General features: G+C 46.0%; 1 protein-coding gene across 5 annotated transcripts in view; it reads right to left on the reverse strand.

Annotated features, from left to right (window-relative positions):
* Positions 1–1,558: 1,558 nt before the first annotated feature.
* The window catches only part of srpk2 (SRSF protein kinase 2), a 48,171-nt gene continuing 30,147 nt past the window's right edge, over positions 1,559–19,582 (reverse strand). For 3 of the 5 annotated variants that reach the window (XM_082160357.1, XM_082160355.1, XM_082160358.1), the window contains 12 exons: positions 19,008–19,095; positions 18,658–18,745; positions 18,432–18,538; positions 17,650–17,815; positions 17,025–17,050; positions 16,397–16,658; positions 11,497–12,264; positions 10,649–10,749; positions 6,959–7,066; positions 6,789–6,858; positions 4,963–5,055; positions 1,559–3,384 (listed from right to left, as the gene is read on the reverse strand). In XM_082160357.1, the coding sequence (XP_082016483.1) occupies positions 3,200–3,384; positions 4,963–5,055; positions 6,789–6,858; positions 6,959–7,066; positions 10,649–10,749; positions 11,497–12,264; positions 16,397–16,658; positions 17,025–17,050; positions 17,650–17,815; positions 18,432–18,538; positions 18,658–18,745; positions 19,008–19,095 (2,062 nt within the window). In that variant the 3' untranslated portion in view covers positions 1,559–3,199. Of the gene's footprint in view, positions 3,385–4,962; positions 5,056–5,537; positions 5,631–6,788; positions 6,859–6,958; positions 7,067–10,648; positions 10,750–11,496; positions 12,265–16,396; positions 16,659–17,024; positions 17,051–17,649; positions 17,816–18,431; positions 18,539–18,657; positions 18,746–19,007; positions 19,096–19,582 lie in introns of all 5 variants that reach the window. The other 2 variants (XR_014202904.1, XM_082160356.1) reach the window with 2 other exon arrangements.

Consider the following 19,582-nt stretch of genomic DNA (forward strand, 5'->3'; position numbering starts at 1 on the left):
AAAGTGTATTATCTCAAGCATCATGTCTGACACACACACATGAACACTTTACAGTCGGTTTCTCTTCAGATGCTATTGAAGTTAGGCACGTGTGTACAATGTGGTGTGTAACATTAGAGTCGGTCCCTAAATGTACGCATGTCCAGAGTATTTCATTGGGAATCGCTCAGCGTGAAACTTTGCGTGTTATGCTAGGTGTGTGTCCACTGGCACAGAGCGAGCGTTTTCAATTAATACCTATGGAAGTCGAGCTTCACGCTCGCGCAGTGCATTGTGGGATTGACAGCGGACCGGAGAAAGTGTTGAGCGTGTCAAAAGGTTGGGCAGTTCTTTATGCAAATATCAAGCGAAAACCGTGGTCGGCAGCCAATCCCTGTGAGGTTCGGGATGTGACGTCTGTCTTGAGAGTTTAAAAATATGCAAATTGTGCCGGAGTTTATGCTGGATTTAGTGCGTAAATCATTTTGTTTACAAATTAGACCTTTGCAGTTGTTATATGTTAAATATTTCATTTTGGATGTTTTCATTGTGATTATACTGGCTGGGTTTATACAATTTTGAAAACTGACAGGATATCTTTGCTTGGGGCATTTGGAAACAAAGTTTATCTATTTCCAAATGTAATCGTGCATCTCTGATGATTATACTGTGTGTGTGTTGAAAAAAACATAGATTAAACACACTCGCAACAGACACACCCCAAAGCGGAGGCGTTCTAGAGAGCCTAAGTCCCTCCCCTCCACTTCCGGCTCATGGGACCTTATTTCGGAAAAAATATGTATGGTAGTCAATGGCGAGAGACAACTTATCTTTTTATTCCGTCTGAACTGTGCCCTGAATTACACATATGATGTTTGTCAATTTAAAAGAGTCGCAGTTTGTCATAAAACAGAAGAGTAACATTTTGTTTTATGTGAAAATCGCTCAATGAACTACATCTCTCGTCTCGCACTATGTACGTATGTGTGCAGTCTGGTACAAAACACTCCGGCATGATGGCGTGACGTTACGATTATAACGTAAGACTATAGAAAAAAATGACAGACGTTAGCTTCAGTAAAGTTAGCTTCATTCATTGAGAGAAAAGGTTGGGTTTGTAGTCTTTGTAATTACGTATTTTCACAGTCTTATACCTCAACAGTTTTACATCAAACTGCGACTTTCTTGACTTTAAAATGTATCTTTTTAAATTGACAAGCCAAATCTTCCTAACCCAAGCCCTAAAAATACAACGCATTAAAATGCAAGCCGGGTTAATGCAATGCTTATATTTTCCAAGTAGTGCAATTCAGCAAGCTTTTGTTTCAAAAATATTCGTCATTATTTTACTTCCATATTTCTCATTCATAACTGAACATGTTTGCATTGAGACGCATCTGAATGATTCCTGCTTGAGTTGAGTTGACCTCTGACCCACAGTTGACCTTTAAAGGGTTTAACGAACCACTGATGATGATTTCAGACTGTAACAGGGATTCACTTCATCCTGACGGGAAATATGAATGATATCTGAAATATAGACCAGAAGAAGAACGGTGGAAATGTTCAGGCAACGTGATCCAATAATTTACAATTTTATTAAATCTTTCGATGTAAAACGAGGGACGTTGGGAAGAACAGTCAGCGAGGCTGCGAGACACATCAGGGGCTTTCGCTGCAAAAATTCATCATCATAATCACTATTATTGCAAAAACGTCCAATAAAGTCCATGACTGTCACATGATCCTCAGAGCAGCGAGTCCATGTCATGAAGGAAGTGACAGCCAATAAAAACTAACCAAAACAGGAAGTAGACAAAACACAATCACCTTATTACAACTAAACTCTGTCACTGTCACAACATCAGAGAACTTCTTTTCTGCTTAAACGAATTTAAATATTTTTAAAAATATTTCATCATCTACTTTTATTGCGAAAATAGGCAACTGGACTAACTGTGATGATGATGATGATGATGAGCAGCGTGAGGCCACGGGAACGGCACTGTCCACGTCTCCATGATGACCGCCGCCGTGACGCTCATCTCCATGACAACCGCCGCCGTGATGCCCGTCTCCGTGACGACTGCCGCTGTGTCGCTCGTCTCCATGACAACCGCTGCCGTGATGCTCGTCTCCATGACGACCGTGATGCTCGTCTCCAAACAGCGATGCGTGTTTATCTTGCGCTCAAGCAGTTGCTAGTTTTTGGACAGTTTGCAGGATCTCTATACATGAATTCCCTGAACGAAACGTACAAACAAACACAAGTGCGTCCTCGTGAACCCGAGACGCCCGTCCTGCCGACAGTCAGAAGAATCAGCTGGAGAATCAGGAATGTTGTCCTCGGGATTTGGGGATTAAAAGCTCAGAGTAAAAACATAAAACCGGACGAGGAACTCAACGGCATGAACGCAGAAATGTCCATCCATCCGTTCGTCTCAGGCGTCTCTCCACAAACTCTTTCTGGATTCATGTTTTCCAGAGCCTGTGTGAGTGTGTGTAAGTGTGTGTGTGTGTGTGAGGTAAACAGCTCCACTGCAGAACCTGATTGGATGGTAGGGTGAGACGAGGCGGGGCTTCATGCAGAGTGTCTCAGGTGGGCTTCCTGGATGTTAGAAACATCAACTAGCAGTTTGAGTCACTCACACACACACACACACACACACTGTTGTAACAGTAACTCTCAGATTCAGTCACTGAGACGAATAGCTATATTACAGACTGACTGCTCACATATATTACTCTCTGTGTGAATTCATTCATCTATGTAAATGATTGTTTTTCTAGGACATTCACAAGAGTTTCGCTGAAGGCCTCGAGAAGAAACTGAGTTCCACGAGTTATAAACCTTACTAAAACACTCAGTCCCGTTTCTTAAAATTAAACATCTTAAAATGTTTTATCATAAAAATATCATAAAATGTCAAAAGTCTTTTTTTATCTGTCAGATCATGTGAAATGATCTCACTTTCTGTGTTCAGCCTGTAAAACTCTTGTTGAATGAGGTGGAGGAAGACGGTGAATGAAGCTTCAGGTATAAAGATAGGCTTGTTTCTCCTGTGTGTGTGTGTGTGTGTGTGTGTGTGTGTGTGTGTGAGTGTGTTGAAGCCCACCCTCGTCTCTCTGAAGCCCCTGGTCTCTGGTTCTCTAGTGACGGTGGGCTGCAGTTCCGGATGGGGCCTCAGGGGGGCATCAGTGAGTCTGAGGGGCAGAAGTGCTACGAGTTCAGCCAGGGGTGGTTGAGGCACTCTGAAGCAGAGGCCCGTTTCTCCGGCACCATCTCGAGCATGGGCAACAAGAAGTGTGTGAAGTGACCGGCGTCCTCGGCCGACCAGCCATACTTTTCCACCAGCACATCAAACAGAGTCCAGGGTTTGAGTTTCGTGATGTGCCGCAGTTCACCTGCAGAGAGAGACGCCAGATCAGCTGCTGTAGGGAAAACACAGCTGCAAGCCCCGCCCCCATTACTACAGCAAGACCCGCCCCCTTTATTACTGCAACCCCTGCCCCCTTTACTACTGCAAGACACGCTCCTTTATTACTGCGAGACCTGCCCCCTTTATTACTGCAAGACACGCCCCTTTATTACTGCAAGACCTGTCCCCTTATTACTGCAAGACCTGTCCCCTTTATAACTGCAAGACACACCCCTTTATTACTTCAAGACCTGCCTCCATTACTACTGCAAGACACGCCCCTTTATTACTGCAAGACCTGCCCCTTTATTACTGCAACCCCTGCCCCCTTTACTACTGCAAGACACGCCCCTTTATTACTGCAAGACCTGCCCCCATTACTACTGCAAGACCCGCCCCCATTACTACTGCAAGACCCGCCCCCATTACTACTGCAAGACCCGCCCCCATTACTATTGCAAGACCCACCCCCATTACTACTGCAAGACCCGCCCCCATTACTATTGCAAGACCCACCCCCATTACTACTGCAAGACACGCCCCTTTATTACTGCAAAACCTGCCCCCATTACTACTGCGAGACCTTCCCCCTTTATTACTGCAAGACACGCCGCTTTATTACTGCGAGACCTGCCCCCTTTACTACTGCAAGACACGCCCCTTTATTACTGCAAAACCTGCCCCCATTACTACTGCAAGACACGCCCCTTTATTACTGCAAAACCTGCCCCCATTACTACTGCAAGACACGCCCCTTTATTACTGCGAGACCTTCCCCCTTTATTACTGCAAGACACGCCGCTTTATTACTGCGAGACCTGCCCCCTTTACTACTGCAAGACATGGTCCTTTATTACTGCGAGACCTGCCCCCTTTATTGCTGCAAGACACGCCCCTTTATTACTGCGAGACCTGTCCCCTTTATAACTGCAAGACACACCCCTTTATTACTGCAAGACACGCTCCTTTATTACTGCAAGACCTGCCCCCATTACTACTGCAAAACACGCCCCTTTATTACTGAAAGACTTGCCCCTTTATTACTGCAAGACTTGCCCCATTACTACTGCAAGACACGCCCCTTTATTACTGCAAGACCTGCCCCCATTACTACTGCAAGACACGCCCCTTTCTAACTGCAAGACACGCCCCTTTATTACTGCAAGACCTGCCCCTTTATAACTGCAAGACACACCCACATTATTGCTGCAAGACACACCCACATTATTGCCGTAAGACACACCCACATTATTGCTGTAAGACACACCCACATTATTGCTGTAAGACACGCCCACATTATTGCCGTAAGACACACCCACAATATTGCTGTAAGACACACCCACATTATTGCTGTAAGACACGCCCACATTATTGCCGTAAGAGACGCCCACATTATTGCCGTAAGACACACCCACATTATTGCCGTAAGACACGCCCACATTATTGCTGCAAGGCTAGGAAAGACCTCAGAGCAGAAGCATTTGAGAGACTGGATTACAGGTCTGATGGTGTAAATGAAACGGTCCTGAAGGAGACAGGACTCAGACTGCAGAGTTATGGTTACCTTTCTTTGAGAAGAACTCACGGCTGTATTTTCCTGCTGCGATGATCTTGCGGGGGATTTTTCCCAGCAACTCCATAATCAGAGCGATGTGGTCTGACCACCAAACACACACACACACACACAACACATCAGTTATTCATGCAGTGGTGCAGGAGGACGGAGGGACGCGTCGGCCATCACACACACTGACGTCTGGGTAACACCAGTTCAGCTCACACACACGTCTGCCATTAAAGGCTCATGAAATGGAAAATACAGATATTTGCATATATAAGAAGTTACTCTAGAATAAAAACAGGTTCCATTTCTGAACACTGATGAAGTTCACCAATCACAGCATCGGCTGTTCACTCGAGTTTCTGAGGGAGGAAATCATGTCTATGAATATTTGAAACTTTTTGGTGAAAAAAAAAATCTATAAACTAACCTCCAAAACATAAGATAATGGTGTGAAAATGCATTTCATGACCCTTTAGAATCCAGCCCTGTAACGGCATTGTGTGTGTGTGTGTGTGTGTGTGTGTGTGTGTGTGGCGGACACTCGCATCCGTCTCTCCCTCTGAGTCTAACACTACCTCTCCGGTTGAAGAACTCCCGGGAATATTTTCCAGAAAGAGCAAAGTGTCGAGGAATGCAGCCAAGAAGCTCTATGATGTGAGCTATATGATCTACAGGAGAGAGAAAGAGGAAGAGGAAGAGGAGGGAAGCATGGTGGGAAAATAGAGGAAGAGAGAAACGGAAGAGCCGGGAGTTTAGATCAGCCAGAAACACTCTAAACACGGTCTGACATGTGAATGCTAACGGTTACGCTGGGTTTTAAACTTCATCTTGAGCGACAGGCAAGAACAGAACGAGGAGTAACAGAGCGAGTGATAGAATCAGAGGAGTTCAGAATGGAATACTAGTGTCACATGACCTCATCATGTAGCCGTGTGTACTTCAGAGAGTGGCTGAAGAGCGGATCACCGTCTCTGTGTAACGCTGGATTGTGATTGGTCAATGGTGTAACGCTCAGTTGTGATTGGTCACTGGTGTAACGCTCGATTGGGATTGGTCACTGGTGTAATGCTCGATTGTGCATGATCACTTGTGTAACGCTGGATTGTGATTGGTCACTGGTGTAACGCTCGATTGTGATTGATCACTTGTGTAACGCTCGATTGTGATTGATCACTTGTGTAACGCTCGATTGTGATTGGTCACTGGTGTAACGCTCGATTGTGATTGATCACTTGTGTAACGCTCGATTGTGATTGGTCACTGGTGTAACGCTCGATTGTGATTGATCACTTGTGTAACGCTCGATTGTGATTGGTCACTGGTGTAACGCTCGATTGTGATTGGTCACTGGTGTAATGCTCGATTGTGATTGATCACTCGTGTAATGCTCGATTGTGATTGGTCACTGGTGTAATGCTCGGTTGTGATTGGTCACTCTGTGTCATTCTGTGGTCCAGTGGCTTTTAACTGTGTAACTGATTGTTTCAGTTATACTGTAGATTCATGTTTCACACTTTCATCCTTTACTTAATAAAAGCATTCACTCTCACATACACATTTATTCATTAAGTGGTCATGTGATAATGTCCAGTCAGCTCGTCTCCGCTTCACATGAGGGATGGCGTTTACTTTAAGATGACTGTCTGACTGTTGAGTATATATTTTGCAATTTGAATCCAATTTGAAAAACTACAATGAGTCGAGATGATGTTAAAATCGCAGTGTTGACAGAATGAGAGATTCTCTACTCAGACTGAATATGATATGAATGTGTGGTGACATGTCCTCCATTCTGAACCCGTGCTGAGAAGCGTGAACATCTGTACCTTCATCCCGAGAGTAGTCTTCCCCCGAGTGTGGCTCGAACAGATAGTCTCCGGTGGCGAGCTCGAACGCCTGCGGACACAGAGTAGATGAAGCGCTCTGAGACACACACACACACACACACACACACACACACACACACACACACGCACACGCGCACACGCACGCTCACCATGCAGGCTGTGCTCCAGATGTCGGCTGGAGTGCTGTATCCCGCGCCGATCAGGACCTCGACGGACCGGTACTGCCGCGTCTGGATGTCCTCCGTGAAGTGCTTGTGCTGGACACACAATCACACTTCAGATCTGCACACAGCTCACCTATCTACTAGGAGTGGAACGGTACATGTATTCGTATTGAACCGAATCGGTACGGGCGTCACGGTTCGGTGCATGAATTTACACGGAGAATACACGGTATAAAAATAAATAAAACTCCCGTGCAAATTAATTAATGTAACGCGGAACTACTGTTAGATACGCGGGTTCTTTAGGGACACCTAATCTGTAGCCCCGCCTTAAACTAGGTTTGTTTATACTTTCGCCTGCTTCCGCTAGCCGCGCGCGCGCCTCCCCATATGGACGAGGCATTTATACTTCGCGCTCGCTGGTGTACCATTCTTTGAAACGACAGGGTGCGACTCGGTGTAATTGTCCTCTAAACCACCAGGAATCAGCGGTGAGAAGTAAGGTACACTCGTGAATGTTTATTTTAGTAAAACAACACTTTAGTACACCAAAACCACACTACAAAAGAATCGTGTAAAGCAGTAAACCAGATTTTTCCTTGTGACATCAGAAAAAAAAATGGATATGAGAACGTAACCTACAACTAAATTAACGTTATCTTACATCATTTCTAAACATTTTTATTTAGTTTAGTGAACCTTTTTATAAAACATGGCCATTTATTTTTATTTAAAGGGCTTATGTCTGCTATTGTAGGCTCATTTTGATAATGTAAGCAACTAATTTAGACGCAAGAACTGGGTGCCGGTGCTGTGAGATGTACATGCTCGGCCAGATTCGGCTCGAAGTCGTGCGTCTTCGGATGCGGAACCGTGCGCGCTAAAAAGCCGTGCACTGCACACAGCCACGCGAAATGTGGCCTTGCGCACCCAACGCTCACGACCACCCACACCGCAATGACGATATTTTTGCCGCGCGCACCCTCGCGCTCGTGCGTCCGCACATAAATAAGAGATGCTTATATTTTTATAGCTGATTGTCTTATTTTGTTTACATCTTACTTTACACACTTCAGGGCAGGCTGTTAGAGATGCGCGGTTGGCGGTTACAGCTGCGGACTCCGCGGATAAACCACGGATCGGGCGGATGACGTGACGAAAAATTATATTTTAATTAAATTTGGGCGGGTGAACCAAGTCATCAGCAGCACCTTGCATCGCCCAATCAGCGGATGGCGGGCGGGTGCGGTTTTGAAAATTGGTCAAAAACGTTGGTGCGGATGGATGGCGGACGGATGATGAGTTTTGTGATGCAGTTGCGGATGAAATAATAGCCCATCCTCGCATCTCTATAGGCTGTTGCAGCTAGATGAGGGGAGAGACTGTATGACACTAGGTGGTACAGCCTGAGACATGCACAATAAAAAAAATTGCCTTCTGCATTTTTGTTTTGCTTTCCCTCCATTGTACCGAACTCGTACCGAACCGTGATGTCTGAACCGAGGTATGAACCGAACCGTGACTTCTGTGTACCGTTCCACCCCTACTATCTACCAGAGGTGGGACAAAGTCATTGTTATGCAAGTCACAAGTAAGTCTCAAGTCTTTGCCCTCGAGTCCCGAGTCAAGTCGAGTCAAAGATGAGGCAAGTCCCGAGTCGAGTCAAAAGTCAAAGCCAACAAGTCTCAAGTCGAGTCCAAAGTCCTACCATTTTAGTTTCGAGTCATTTCAAGTCCTCTTACCACAGAAATAAAATTTATACAAATCATGTACGTCTGTAAGATTTGTATTTATTTAAACCTCTTTTTATACAATGACATTAATCAAATACAGTAAAAAACAGAAAATTAAATTTTCACAAAAAATGCTTGTATTTCAACAGCATATTGCACTAGAACAATGCACAGCATGCAGCTTCAGTCCTGTATTGTATTAACCTCATATTGCAAAACAGTTTAACTTTCGAATTAGACATGGGTCGTTTTAGCCTAAACCTTTTTAAACATGTCATTGTCATCAATAAAATCCTCACTCCTCAAAATTATCACTTCTGAAAAACTGGACCAACCTGATAATATAATTGGAATGCGTGTTGCAGTGCGTATGCGGTGCAAGACCAGCACGCGCAATAGTGCTTTCGCATATGCTGCGTTTGCAGTGCGTGATCCGCGGCTGTACCACAAATACATACTCACTATTATATTTCAAATCCAGAAGTTATTAGCATCTTTTATTTAAAAAAAAAAATTGTCAGCATTGCGATTCTCTTTGTACACACGTATACACTCTTTAATAGACGTATTCACGTTTAAATACAATTTAAACAACGTATTATTTAATGCATTACTCTTATATAATTATATATTAAGTTGCTCAAGCAAGTGGTAAAATATTTAACCATGTAGGCTACTTAAATCGCATAGCCTACATTTTAAATTAAAACTTAAAATTGACAAAAACAGCAGACTCATACTCTTTCTTTTGCATAATTTAAATCTTTATACAATAAATCTCGCATGTCACAAAGAACTTGTTTTTCCACCTCCACGAATGAGACGAGTGTTATGTTGCCTTGTTGAAATATGTATTTTCCCTTGATTTAGGCTACCCCGGTCTTAACGTCTCAGCATTGCGATTCTCTTTGTACACATATACACTCTTTAATAGACGTATGCACGTTTAAACACAATTTAAACAACGTATAGGCCTATTATTCAATGCATTACTTCTACTTATAAAGCAAGTGGTCAAATATTTAACCATGTAGGCTACTTGTATAAAAAAACAGCCGACTCTCATGTCTTTTATTTTATATTTAAATTAATACAATAAATCTCGCATGTCACAATAAGGAACATGTTTTTCCACCTCCACGAATGAGACGAGTGTCGTTCATTATGTCGCCTTGTTGAGGTAAATTGTAGTTTTCCTTGCTTTACCCTGGTCTTAAAGTGAAAATAGTATTTAATTAAATACATTTATGGTGAGATTACTACATTTTATTTAATTAATCGCGTTTATGGTGAAATTACTAAATTTTTAGGTCAATCTGTGTTCATTTTGACCACGAAACATGCGCTGTCACTTTAATTCAGCGCGTGCAGCACATGTGCAGCACAGCAGAAATAGACTCGGTGCGGAAACGATCGCGGCACTGCTGTATACGCACCGCACCTGGAACGGATCGACGGACTGCAACCGCGTGCAGTGTGAAAGCTCTAACCTGTTAACATGGGTACGGAAAAAAATACGCACCGCTGGCGCATACGCACTGCAAACGGAGTTTGTGTGAAACGGGCGTTACATGCTGTCGAATCAAAACAACGTGGGACTACAGTGATTGGATGTCGTGCAGGCAGCGCGCGCGCTCGCTGCATGCATACAGCTTTTTTTCACAGATGCAGATAAACTGAGAGCGGCGCGGCCGTGTGGACATTTTTTTCCCCAGTTTTCATGGGAAGTAGCAAGTCTTCTCGAGTCAAAAGGCGCAAGTCCAAGTGAAGTCACGAGTCATTGATGTTAAAGTCCAAGTCGAGTTGCAAGTCTTTGTACATTTTGTCGAGTCGAGTCTGAAGTCATCAAATTCATGACTCGAGTCTGACTCGAGTCCAAGTCACATGACTCGAGTCCACACCTCTGCTATCTACACTCGTATGCACATTTACAGCATCTTACCACCCAGCATGCATTGCCCAGGTCAGCGATTTTGACTCTCAGAACGTCTGCGTTGCGCGGATCCAGAGGATTGACCAGCAGATCGGCCGCTCGAACCCTCGCTGCAGGACAGAGTGTGTATCAGTCAACATACAGCAGTGTGTGTGTCACTGGCTACGTTTACATGCACAACTTTTGTTTCAATCACACTGAATTTCTACGTCATTACGCTATTTCTACGTCATTACGCTATTTCTACGTCATTACGCTATTTCTACGTCATTACGCTATTTCCACGTCATTACGCTATTTCCACGTCATTACGCTATTTCTACGTCATTACACTATTTCTATGTCATTATGCTATTTCCACGTCATTACGCTATTTCTACGTCATTACGCTATTTCTACTTCATCACGCTATTTCTAAGTCATTATGCCCTTTCTACGTCATTACGCTATTTCTACGTCATTACGCTATTTCTACGTCATTACGCTATTTCTACGTCAATGTAGAATCAATCAAATGTTTACATGTTTTCTCGATCGGATTAGAAAAGGAATAAACTGCCCCTTTCAATCCAATCAAAATTGTATTTGGATCGAGCTCAATCGGATCGATTAAGGTTTATATGAAGGCTTTTCAGTCCGATTGAGCCGCCAATCCCATTACTAATGGATTATTTGGTTGCATGTGAACGTAGCCAGCGTGCGTGTGTGCGTGTGTGTGTGTGACTGACCTCTGGGCGTGTCTCATGTAAACGTAGCCAGTGTGTGTGTGTGTGTGTGTGTGTGTGTGTGTGTGACTGACCTCTGGGTGTGTCTCATGTAAACGTGTGTGTGTGTGTGAGTGAGAGTGTGTGACTGACCCCTGGGTGTGTCCCCGGTGCTGGACGAGGACACGGTTCTGCTGCGGTCGGTGTTCCCACTGAGAGCCCCAGCCTCGTCCTCTGCGTCGGGGAGCGTGGGGTCCAGCGGGAGCTCGGGGAAGCGTGGAGTGGTGCCCCGATGCCGAGACCCATTGGGGAGTCCAGGTTCTACGTTGGGGAGTCCGGGTTCTCCATTAGGGAGTCCGGGTTCTCCGTTGGGAAGCTCGTGGGAGGCGTCGGAAGCCTCGCGGTCAGTCGTGCTGATCTCCGACTCCACCAGAGGGCAGAGGAGCGAGGACTGAGGCATGCTGGGAGAGTCACGCTCCTGCACACACATGATCACATGACCATTGGTCTTAGAGGAGTCATTGTGCTCTTTGCCTTCATCGTCTGCCTCCTCCTCCTCCTCCTCCTCCTCTTCCTCTTCCTCCTCTTCCTCCTCATCATCATCGTCGTATTCTTCTTCATCCTCCTCCTCCTCCTCCTCCTCCACTTGTCTCTCTGACGTCTCTGTCGTCTCAGTTTCTCCCTGGTTCGGACTCTCCTGTATCTTCAGCTCATCTGTGGTGTTCTGTGGGGGCGTGGCTTCTGTTTCCTCTTCCTCGGCTTTATCCCCCTCTTCCTCTCCCACATCTTCATTTCCCTCCTGCTCTTCCGGTTGTCCTGAGTTTTCCCGCTCCTCCTGCTGTCCGGGTGGAGTGTGTGTGCGTGACTCTTCTTCTTCCTCGTTCTCCTCACTTTCCTGCTGGTCCTGATCCGGTTCTGCGCCTGAGAGACACAAAGACATCGGCTCAAAAACACACAACCAAACTTTTTAGGTTGACCTCTTTATTGTGAAGAATTACAAAAAAAACCTCAGAACAATCCTCACAGTACATCAGCCAAAACTAAACCAACTCTGATGTACATAAGGCCTACTGTCACGTGGAATGCAGTGGTGTAAAGTGTGGGATGCAGTGGAGTGAAACGTAGGATGCAGTGGAGTGAAGCGTGGGATGCAGTGGAGTGAAGAGTGAGATGCAGTGGTGTAAAGCGTAGGATGCAGTGGAGTGAAGCGTGGGACGCAGTGGTGTAAAGTGTGGGATGCAGTGGAGTGAAGCGTTGGATGCAGTGGTGTAAAGCGTGGGGTGCAGTGGAGTGAAGAGTGAGATGCAGTGGTGTAAAGCGTAGGATGCAGTGGAGTGAAGCGTGGGACGCAGTGGTGTAAAGTGTGGGATGCAGTGGAGTGAAGCGTTGGATGCAGTGGTGTAAAGCGTGGGGTGCAGTGGAGTGAAGCGTGGGATGCAGTGGTGTAAAGCGTGGGATGCAGTGGTGTAAAGCGTGGGGTGCAGTGGAGTGAAGCGTGGGGTGCAGTGGAGTGAAGCGTGGGGTGCAGTGGTGTGAAGCGTGGGACAGAGATGCTCACAAGTCTCTGAGCTAGAGTCCAAGTCAAGTCTCAAGTCTCTGAGCTAGAGTCCAAGTCAAGTCTCAAGTCTCTGAGCTAGAGTCCAAGTCAAGTCTCAAGTCTTTGAGCTAGAGTCCAAGTCAAGTCTCAAGTCTCTGAGCTAGAGTCCAAGTCAAGTCTCAAGTCTTTGAGCTAGAGTCCAAGTCAAGTCTCAAGTCTCTGAGCTAGAGTCCGAGTCAAGTCTCAAGTCTTTGAGCTAGAGTCCAAGTCAAGTCTCAAGTCTCTGAGCTAGAGTCCAAGTCAAGTCTCAAGTCTCTGAGCTAGAGTCCAAGTCAAGTCTCAAGTCTTTGAGCTAGAGTCCAAGTCAAGTCTCAAGTCTCTGAGCTAGAGTCCAAGTCAAGTCTCAAGTCTTTGAGCTAGAGTCCAAGTCAAGTCTCAAGTCTCTGAGCTAGAGTCCAAGTCAAGTCTCAAGTCTTTGAGCTAGAGTCCAAGTGAAGTCTCAAGTCTCTTGTGGTTATAATAAGTGTTGCATCACGTACAGCGACCCATCCAGGCTGCTTAGAACACTGCATAGCTATATATAAGGAATTCAAAGCATGTAATATGTTATTATGACTCCTTTATTTATTAGCATTCAGTATCAGCTTTGATTTTGGTATATAATCAATGTAAACAGGCTATTGCAACATGAGAAAAACACCAAGAATGCTTTACTTTTAAGTTAATATCTGTATTTTGCCTTGTAGCATGAACATACAGTACAGACCAAAAATTTAGTTTATGAAGAAAAAGGACTCCCTTGTCTGTGGCGGAATTATCCTGTAGCTCAAACAGTAGAGCGTTGGGGCTAGCAACGCCAAGGTCATGGGTTCGATTCCCAGGGAAAGCAAGAACTGACAAAATGTAAAATGTGTACCTTGAATGCAATGTAAGTCGCTTTGGATAAAAGCGTCTGCCAAATGCATAAAAATGGAAATGGAAATAATGAAAGGCCTTGGCTCCTATTGTGCTGGCTCTGTGGGGCTATAAGACCAAATATAGAAAATGTTATACCTTACACTTACAGTACTAAAATTGACATACTCCTATTTAGTGCAAAACTGCAAAACATTGCATTGTAGCTAAATGCAAAACACTATTGCAACGAACCACATGATGTGAAATATACTATTATAAAAATATACTTTTATTGACCCCTTTCCGTGGATGAAAAACACTGAAAAACACTGATTGATCGATATCATGTATGAGGAATATATATTTCGGTAAGTTGTACTGCATCTTTCAACAGTGTTCGTGTTTATTTACTATTAGCTAGAAAGGATCGGTTCACGTGCAGTTATATAGGGATCTGTCACGTCACATTTACAAGCGCCAAAACGGTATTTATTGTTTGAATTTCGTAATAGAATTGACAGAATTTGAGAGCTGCGATTTTTTTCTATCATAATAACCTACTCTTGTCTGTCGGTCTCCGTGTCCTCTTTGCTTCGCGATTTTCTGTGCGTGAGAAAATGGATGTGCGGCGTGAGAGCGTGTGAAAAGTGTCAATCGCGTGGAATGCGTGACAGTTGGCAGCTCTGTTGAAGTTTTTAAACCCAAAGCTTACGATGAATGGCACAGCAGCCAGTGGCCGGTGCAGTCGACATGTTTGTTGTCCTCTCATGTGTGGCCGCGCGCAGCAGTTACGTAGGCAGTTTATAGGTAACGGAGGGAGGGGAATAACAGCGAGCTCGTCAGACGTTTTCCTAATAATAAACATTGTTCACGAGTCTCGCAGCTCGAGTCCGAGTCGAGTCTGAAGTCTTTCGAGGACGAGTCTCAAGTCGAGTCTGAAGTCACGCTGTGTGCGACTTAAGTCGCACTCGAGTCCGAGTCTCAAACTCGAGTCCCCATCTCTGGCGTGGGATGCAGTGGAGTGAAACGTGGGATGCAGTGGTGTAAAGCGTGGGATGCAGTGGTGTAAAGCGTGGGATGCAGTGGTGTAAAGCGTGGGGTGCAGTGGTGTAAAGCGTGGGATGTAGTGGAGTGAAGCGTGGGGTGCAGTGGTGTAAAGCGTGGGGTGCAGTGGTGTAAAGCGTGGGGTGCAGTGGTGTAAAGCGTGGGATGTAGTGGAGTGAAGCGTGGGGTGCAGTGGTGTAAAGCGTGGGATGCAGTGGTGTAAAGCGTGGGATGCAGTGGTGTAAAGCGTGGGGTGCAGTGGTGTAAAGCGTGGGATGTAGTGGAGTGAAGCGTGGGGTGCAGTGGTGTAAAGCGTGGGATGCAGTGGTGTAAAGCGTGGGATGCAGTGGTGTAAAGCGTGGGGTGCAGTGGTGTAAAGCGTGGGGTGCAGTGGTGTAAAGCGTGGGGTGCAGTGGTGTAAAGCGTGGGGTGCAGTGGTGTAAAGCGTGGGATGTAGTGGAGTGAAGCGTGGGGTGCAGTGGAGTGAAGCGTGGGGTGCAGTGGTGTAAAGCGTGGGGTGCAGTGGTGTAAAGCGTGGGGTGCAGTGGTGTAAAGCGTGGGGTGCAGTGGTGTAAAGCGTGGGGTGCAGTGGTGTAAAGCGTGGGGTGCAGTGGTGTAAAGCGTGGGGTGCAGTGGTGTAAAGCGTGGGATGTAGTGGAGTGAAGCGTGTGGTGCAGTGGTGTAAAGCGTGGGGTGCAGTGGTGTAAAGCGTGGGATGCAGTGGAGTGAAGCGTGGGATGCAGTGGAGTGAAGCGTGGGGTGCAGTGGTGTAAAGCGTGGGGTGCAGTGGTGTAAAGCGTGGGATGTAGTGGAGTGAAGCGTGGGGTGCAGTGGTGTAAAGCGTGGGGTGCAGTGGTGTAAAGCGTGGGATGTAGTGGAGTGAAGCGTGGGGTGCAGTGGTGTAAAGCGTGGGGTGCAGTGGTGTAAAGCGTGGGATGTAGTGGAGTGAAGCGTGGGATGCAGTGGAGTGAAGCGTGGGGTGCAGTGGTGTAAAGCGTGGGGTGCAGTGGTGTAAAGCGTGGGATGTAGTGGAGTGAAGCGTGGGGTGCAGTGGTGTAAAGCGTGGGATGCAGTGGTGTAAAGCGTGGGGTGCAGTGGTGTAAAGCGTGGGATGCAGTGGTGTAAAGCGTGGGGTGCAGTGGTGTAAAGCGTGGGGTGCAGTGGTGTAAAGCGTGGGGTGCAGTGGTGTAAAGCGTGGGATGCAGTGGTGTAAAGCGTGGGGTGCAGTGGTGTAAAGTGTGGGATGTAGTGGAGTGAAGCGTGGGGTGCAGTGGTGTAAAGCGTAAAGAACGCTACTTGCCTGACTGCATTGTGCCAAGTGTAAAGTTAGTGGAGGGGGGTAATGGTGTGGGGTTGTTTTTCAGGGGTTGGGCTCGACCCCTTAGTTCCAGTGAAAGGAACTCTTAATGCTTCGGCAATATAGTGTATGTATCCATTTACAGTATATACATGCATGTACGTGAGATGTGCATCTGCTCTTGTTAAATAATGAACAGTAATGAAAAGTAAAATAAAAAGGAAATGATGCTGGTTTTCATGTGTGACCGATCACTTATGTAGTGGAGGCTCACTCACATGTGTGGTTGGTGAGTCTGACGGGCCTCTCCTTCTTTCCCTCGGCCTCCTCATCCTCATCAACCTCTTCATCATCCTCTTCCTCACTGTCTGCCAGCGCCAGGGCGGGGCTGGGGGCGGAGTCTGAGGCTCCGGCCACTCTCTGTTTCTCTGCCTCACGCTCCAGAGCTTCGATCTCCAGCATGCGTCTCTCCAGCAGCTCCGCCTGACGCTTCTGCTTCTTCTTCAGCTTCTTTTTCTTATTTTTGGAGATCTTCCCCACCTGTAGGAGGCGCCACAGCAAACAGCTCAAACGCACACACTCCTCTCTGGCGTCATCACTCGGCTCTTTCCCTCAATATCAGCACATTCACTACACTTACTACAGTAACTACAGGTTGGTTAGTCCCTATAATACTGCCGCCATCATGATGTGCTTGTTTCATTATAATAGTTAGGGTTAGGATTAACCTACAGATCAGAGCTGGACAGTTAGTGTGACTAAAGCCTTATAAAAGGGTTCTTGGATAAACATGTTCCTGTATGTAATATGTAGAAGTCTAATGTATTGAGGATGTAAAGCAGCTGTGTGTGTGTGTGTGTGTGTGTGTGTGTGTGTGTGTGTGTGTGTGGGAATGGCTTCACTGACCTGTTTGAGTTGAGGAGCCGTGCTGACTGCAAACAAACACACACACACAGAGTCAGTGTCACACTCATCACGTGAAGGGAAATGACAGGAATCAGGGATGAAACAGAGGAGAAGAAACAGAGGATGAACAGAAGAGAAGAAACAGAGGATGAATGGAGGAGTAGAAACAGGATGAATGGAGGAGTAGGAACAGAGGATGAACAGAAGAGAAGAAACGGAGGATGAACAGAGGAGTAGAAACGGAGGATGAACGGAGGAGTAGAAACGGAGGATGAAAGGAGGAGGAGGATGAATGGAGGAGTAGAAACAGAGGATGAACATAAGAGAAGAAACAGAGGATGAACGGAGGAGTAGAAACGGAGGATGAACGGAGGAGTAGAAACAGGATGAACGGAGGAGTAGAAACGGAGGATGAACGGAGGAGAAGAAACGGAGGATGAACGGAGGAGTAGAAACAGGATGAACGGAGGAGTAGAAACAGAGGATGAACGGAGGAGTAGAAACAGAGGATGAACGGAGGAGTAGAAACGGAGGATGAACGGAGGAGAAGAAACGGAGGATGAATTGAGGAGTAGAAACGGAGGATGAACGGAGGAGTAGAAACGGAGGATGAACGGAGGAGTACCAGCGGATCCTGAGGGAGGAGGCGCTCCTGCTTTCTGCCACTCGGTGGCCTCGACTGCCATCCTGCGCACGAAGGCCTCGTCCACACACATCAGGATGTTCTCCGGCTTGATGTCCGTGTGGATGATCTTACACTTACTGTGAAGGTAGTCCAGCCCCTGCAGAACCTACACACACACACACACACACACACACACACACAGGTCAGGCCCTCGTCTGAGTGACGTCTCGTGCTCATAACTGTGCTAACCGCAACAACACACACACACAAAATTTAAGGCCCTTACACACTGGCAGAAATTTTCAACAGAAATTTTTGTACGCTAAGAAATTAATACGACCTCACGTAGTCAATCACGTTTACACACTGACTGCTAAACTTTCTTCCGTCATAAAAAAATTCGGCCCACGTTCGATTTTCTGCGTTTTTCGCATCCGTAGCATTTTAAGGTGTTTAGACAATTCAGAGCCACCGGATGAGGACTACGAAAAAACTTAGTGTGCAAGGACTTTACGTCTTGCGCTCGTTTCTGATGTTCCCGTAGCTCTGCCCACAGTGTAAACCATCTGCTGAATATGAAGCATCAAATATATTCTGATTCTGTGGTTTCATGAAGTACTTCACTTTCACTCGATGCCGGATACTTGTGGTTTCATGCATGGGTCAGTGAGGGGTCAGTGAGGATCAGTCAGGGTCAGTCAGGGAGTGTGAGGGTCAGTGAGGGGTCAGTGAGGATCAGTTAGGGTCAGTCAGGGAGTGTGAGGGAGTGTGACTATGGTTACCTGTCTAATGATGCTCTTGACGCAGGGTAACGGCAAACCCTGATAATTAGACTTGATGATCCACTTGAGCAAATGATGACCAAGAACTTCAAACACCATACACACATCTGAGAACCAGAGTTAAAGAAAACGACAACTGACACACACACACCTGAGGAGAACAACAACAACAACAACACACACACACACACACACACACACACACACACACAGACTGTAAGGATACGAATCCCGTTAACCCCTGAGATCTTGAAGTCGTCTATGAGTTGAACAACCATGTCCTTATTAGGATCATCAGGATCTGTCTCACGCACCTGAGAGAGAGAGAGAGAGAGAGAGAGAGAGAGAGAGAGACAGAGACAGAGACAGAGAGAGAGAGACAGAGAGAGAGAGAGACAGAGAGAGAGAGAGAGAGAGAGAGAGAGAGAGAGAGAGAGAGGGGGGTGTGTGTGTGAAGGAAGGAAACAAGGCATGTCTGACTCCAGTGATCGTGTCACATCTGTGTGTATGTGAATGAGTGTGTGTTTGTGTGTGTGTGTGTTAGTGTGTGTGTGTGTTAGTGTGTTAGGTACTCACACATCTGAGTAATTTAATTTCATCCAGTGCCGTTTCTGTGTAATGCTGTGCACTCTTCACAACCTTCATTGCAACAAAACGCTTCGCTCTGTTAACACACACACACAGTTTATACTCGCAATAAGTAACACACACACACACACACACACACACACACACACACACACACACACACACACACACACACACACACACAGTTGGTAACACACACACACACACACACACTCACACTCTCTCTCTCTCTCTCTCTCACACACACACACACACACACACAAACACACAAACACACACACACTCATATAAGTACAGATTGCCTGTCTTTGAATGGGGCAATTCTCCAACACTTACATTTAAATGTAATATTTGGATCACCAATGAAATCTGACAACAACTGTATCATAGATGTTGTTTCTTATGCTCAAATGCTTATTTTTCAGGTGCAGCACAAGTGTTTCTATAGCAACCGGAGCTTCTAACAGCATCTGCAGTGACGCGATGACTTCACCAAGCAGCGATTGGCTGTTTAATGTAGAAGGCGGGGCTTATTCTGATAAGTCAGATGAGTGTTTGCCGTT

This window comes from Leuciscus leuciscus, assembly GCF_965113295.1.
Source record: "Leuciscus leuciscus genome assembly, chromosome: 25".
NCBI lineage: Eukaryota > Metazoa > Chordata > Actinopteri > Cypriniformes > Leuciscidae > Leuciscus > Leuciscus leuciscus.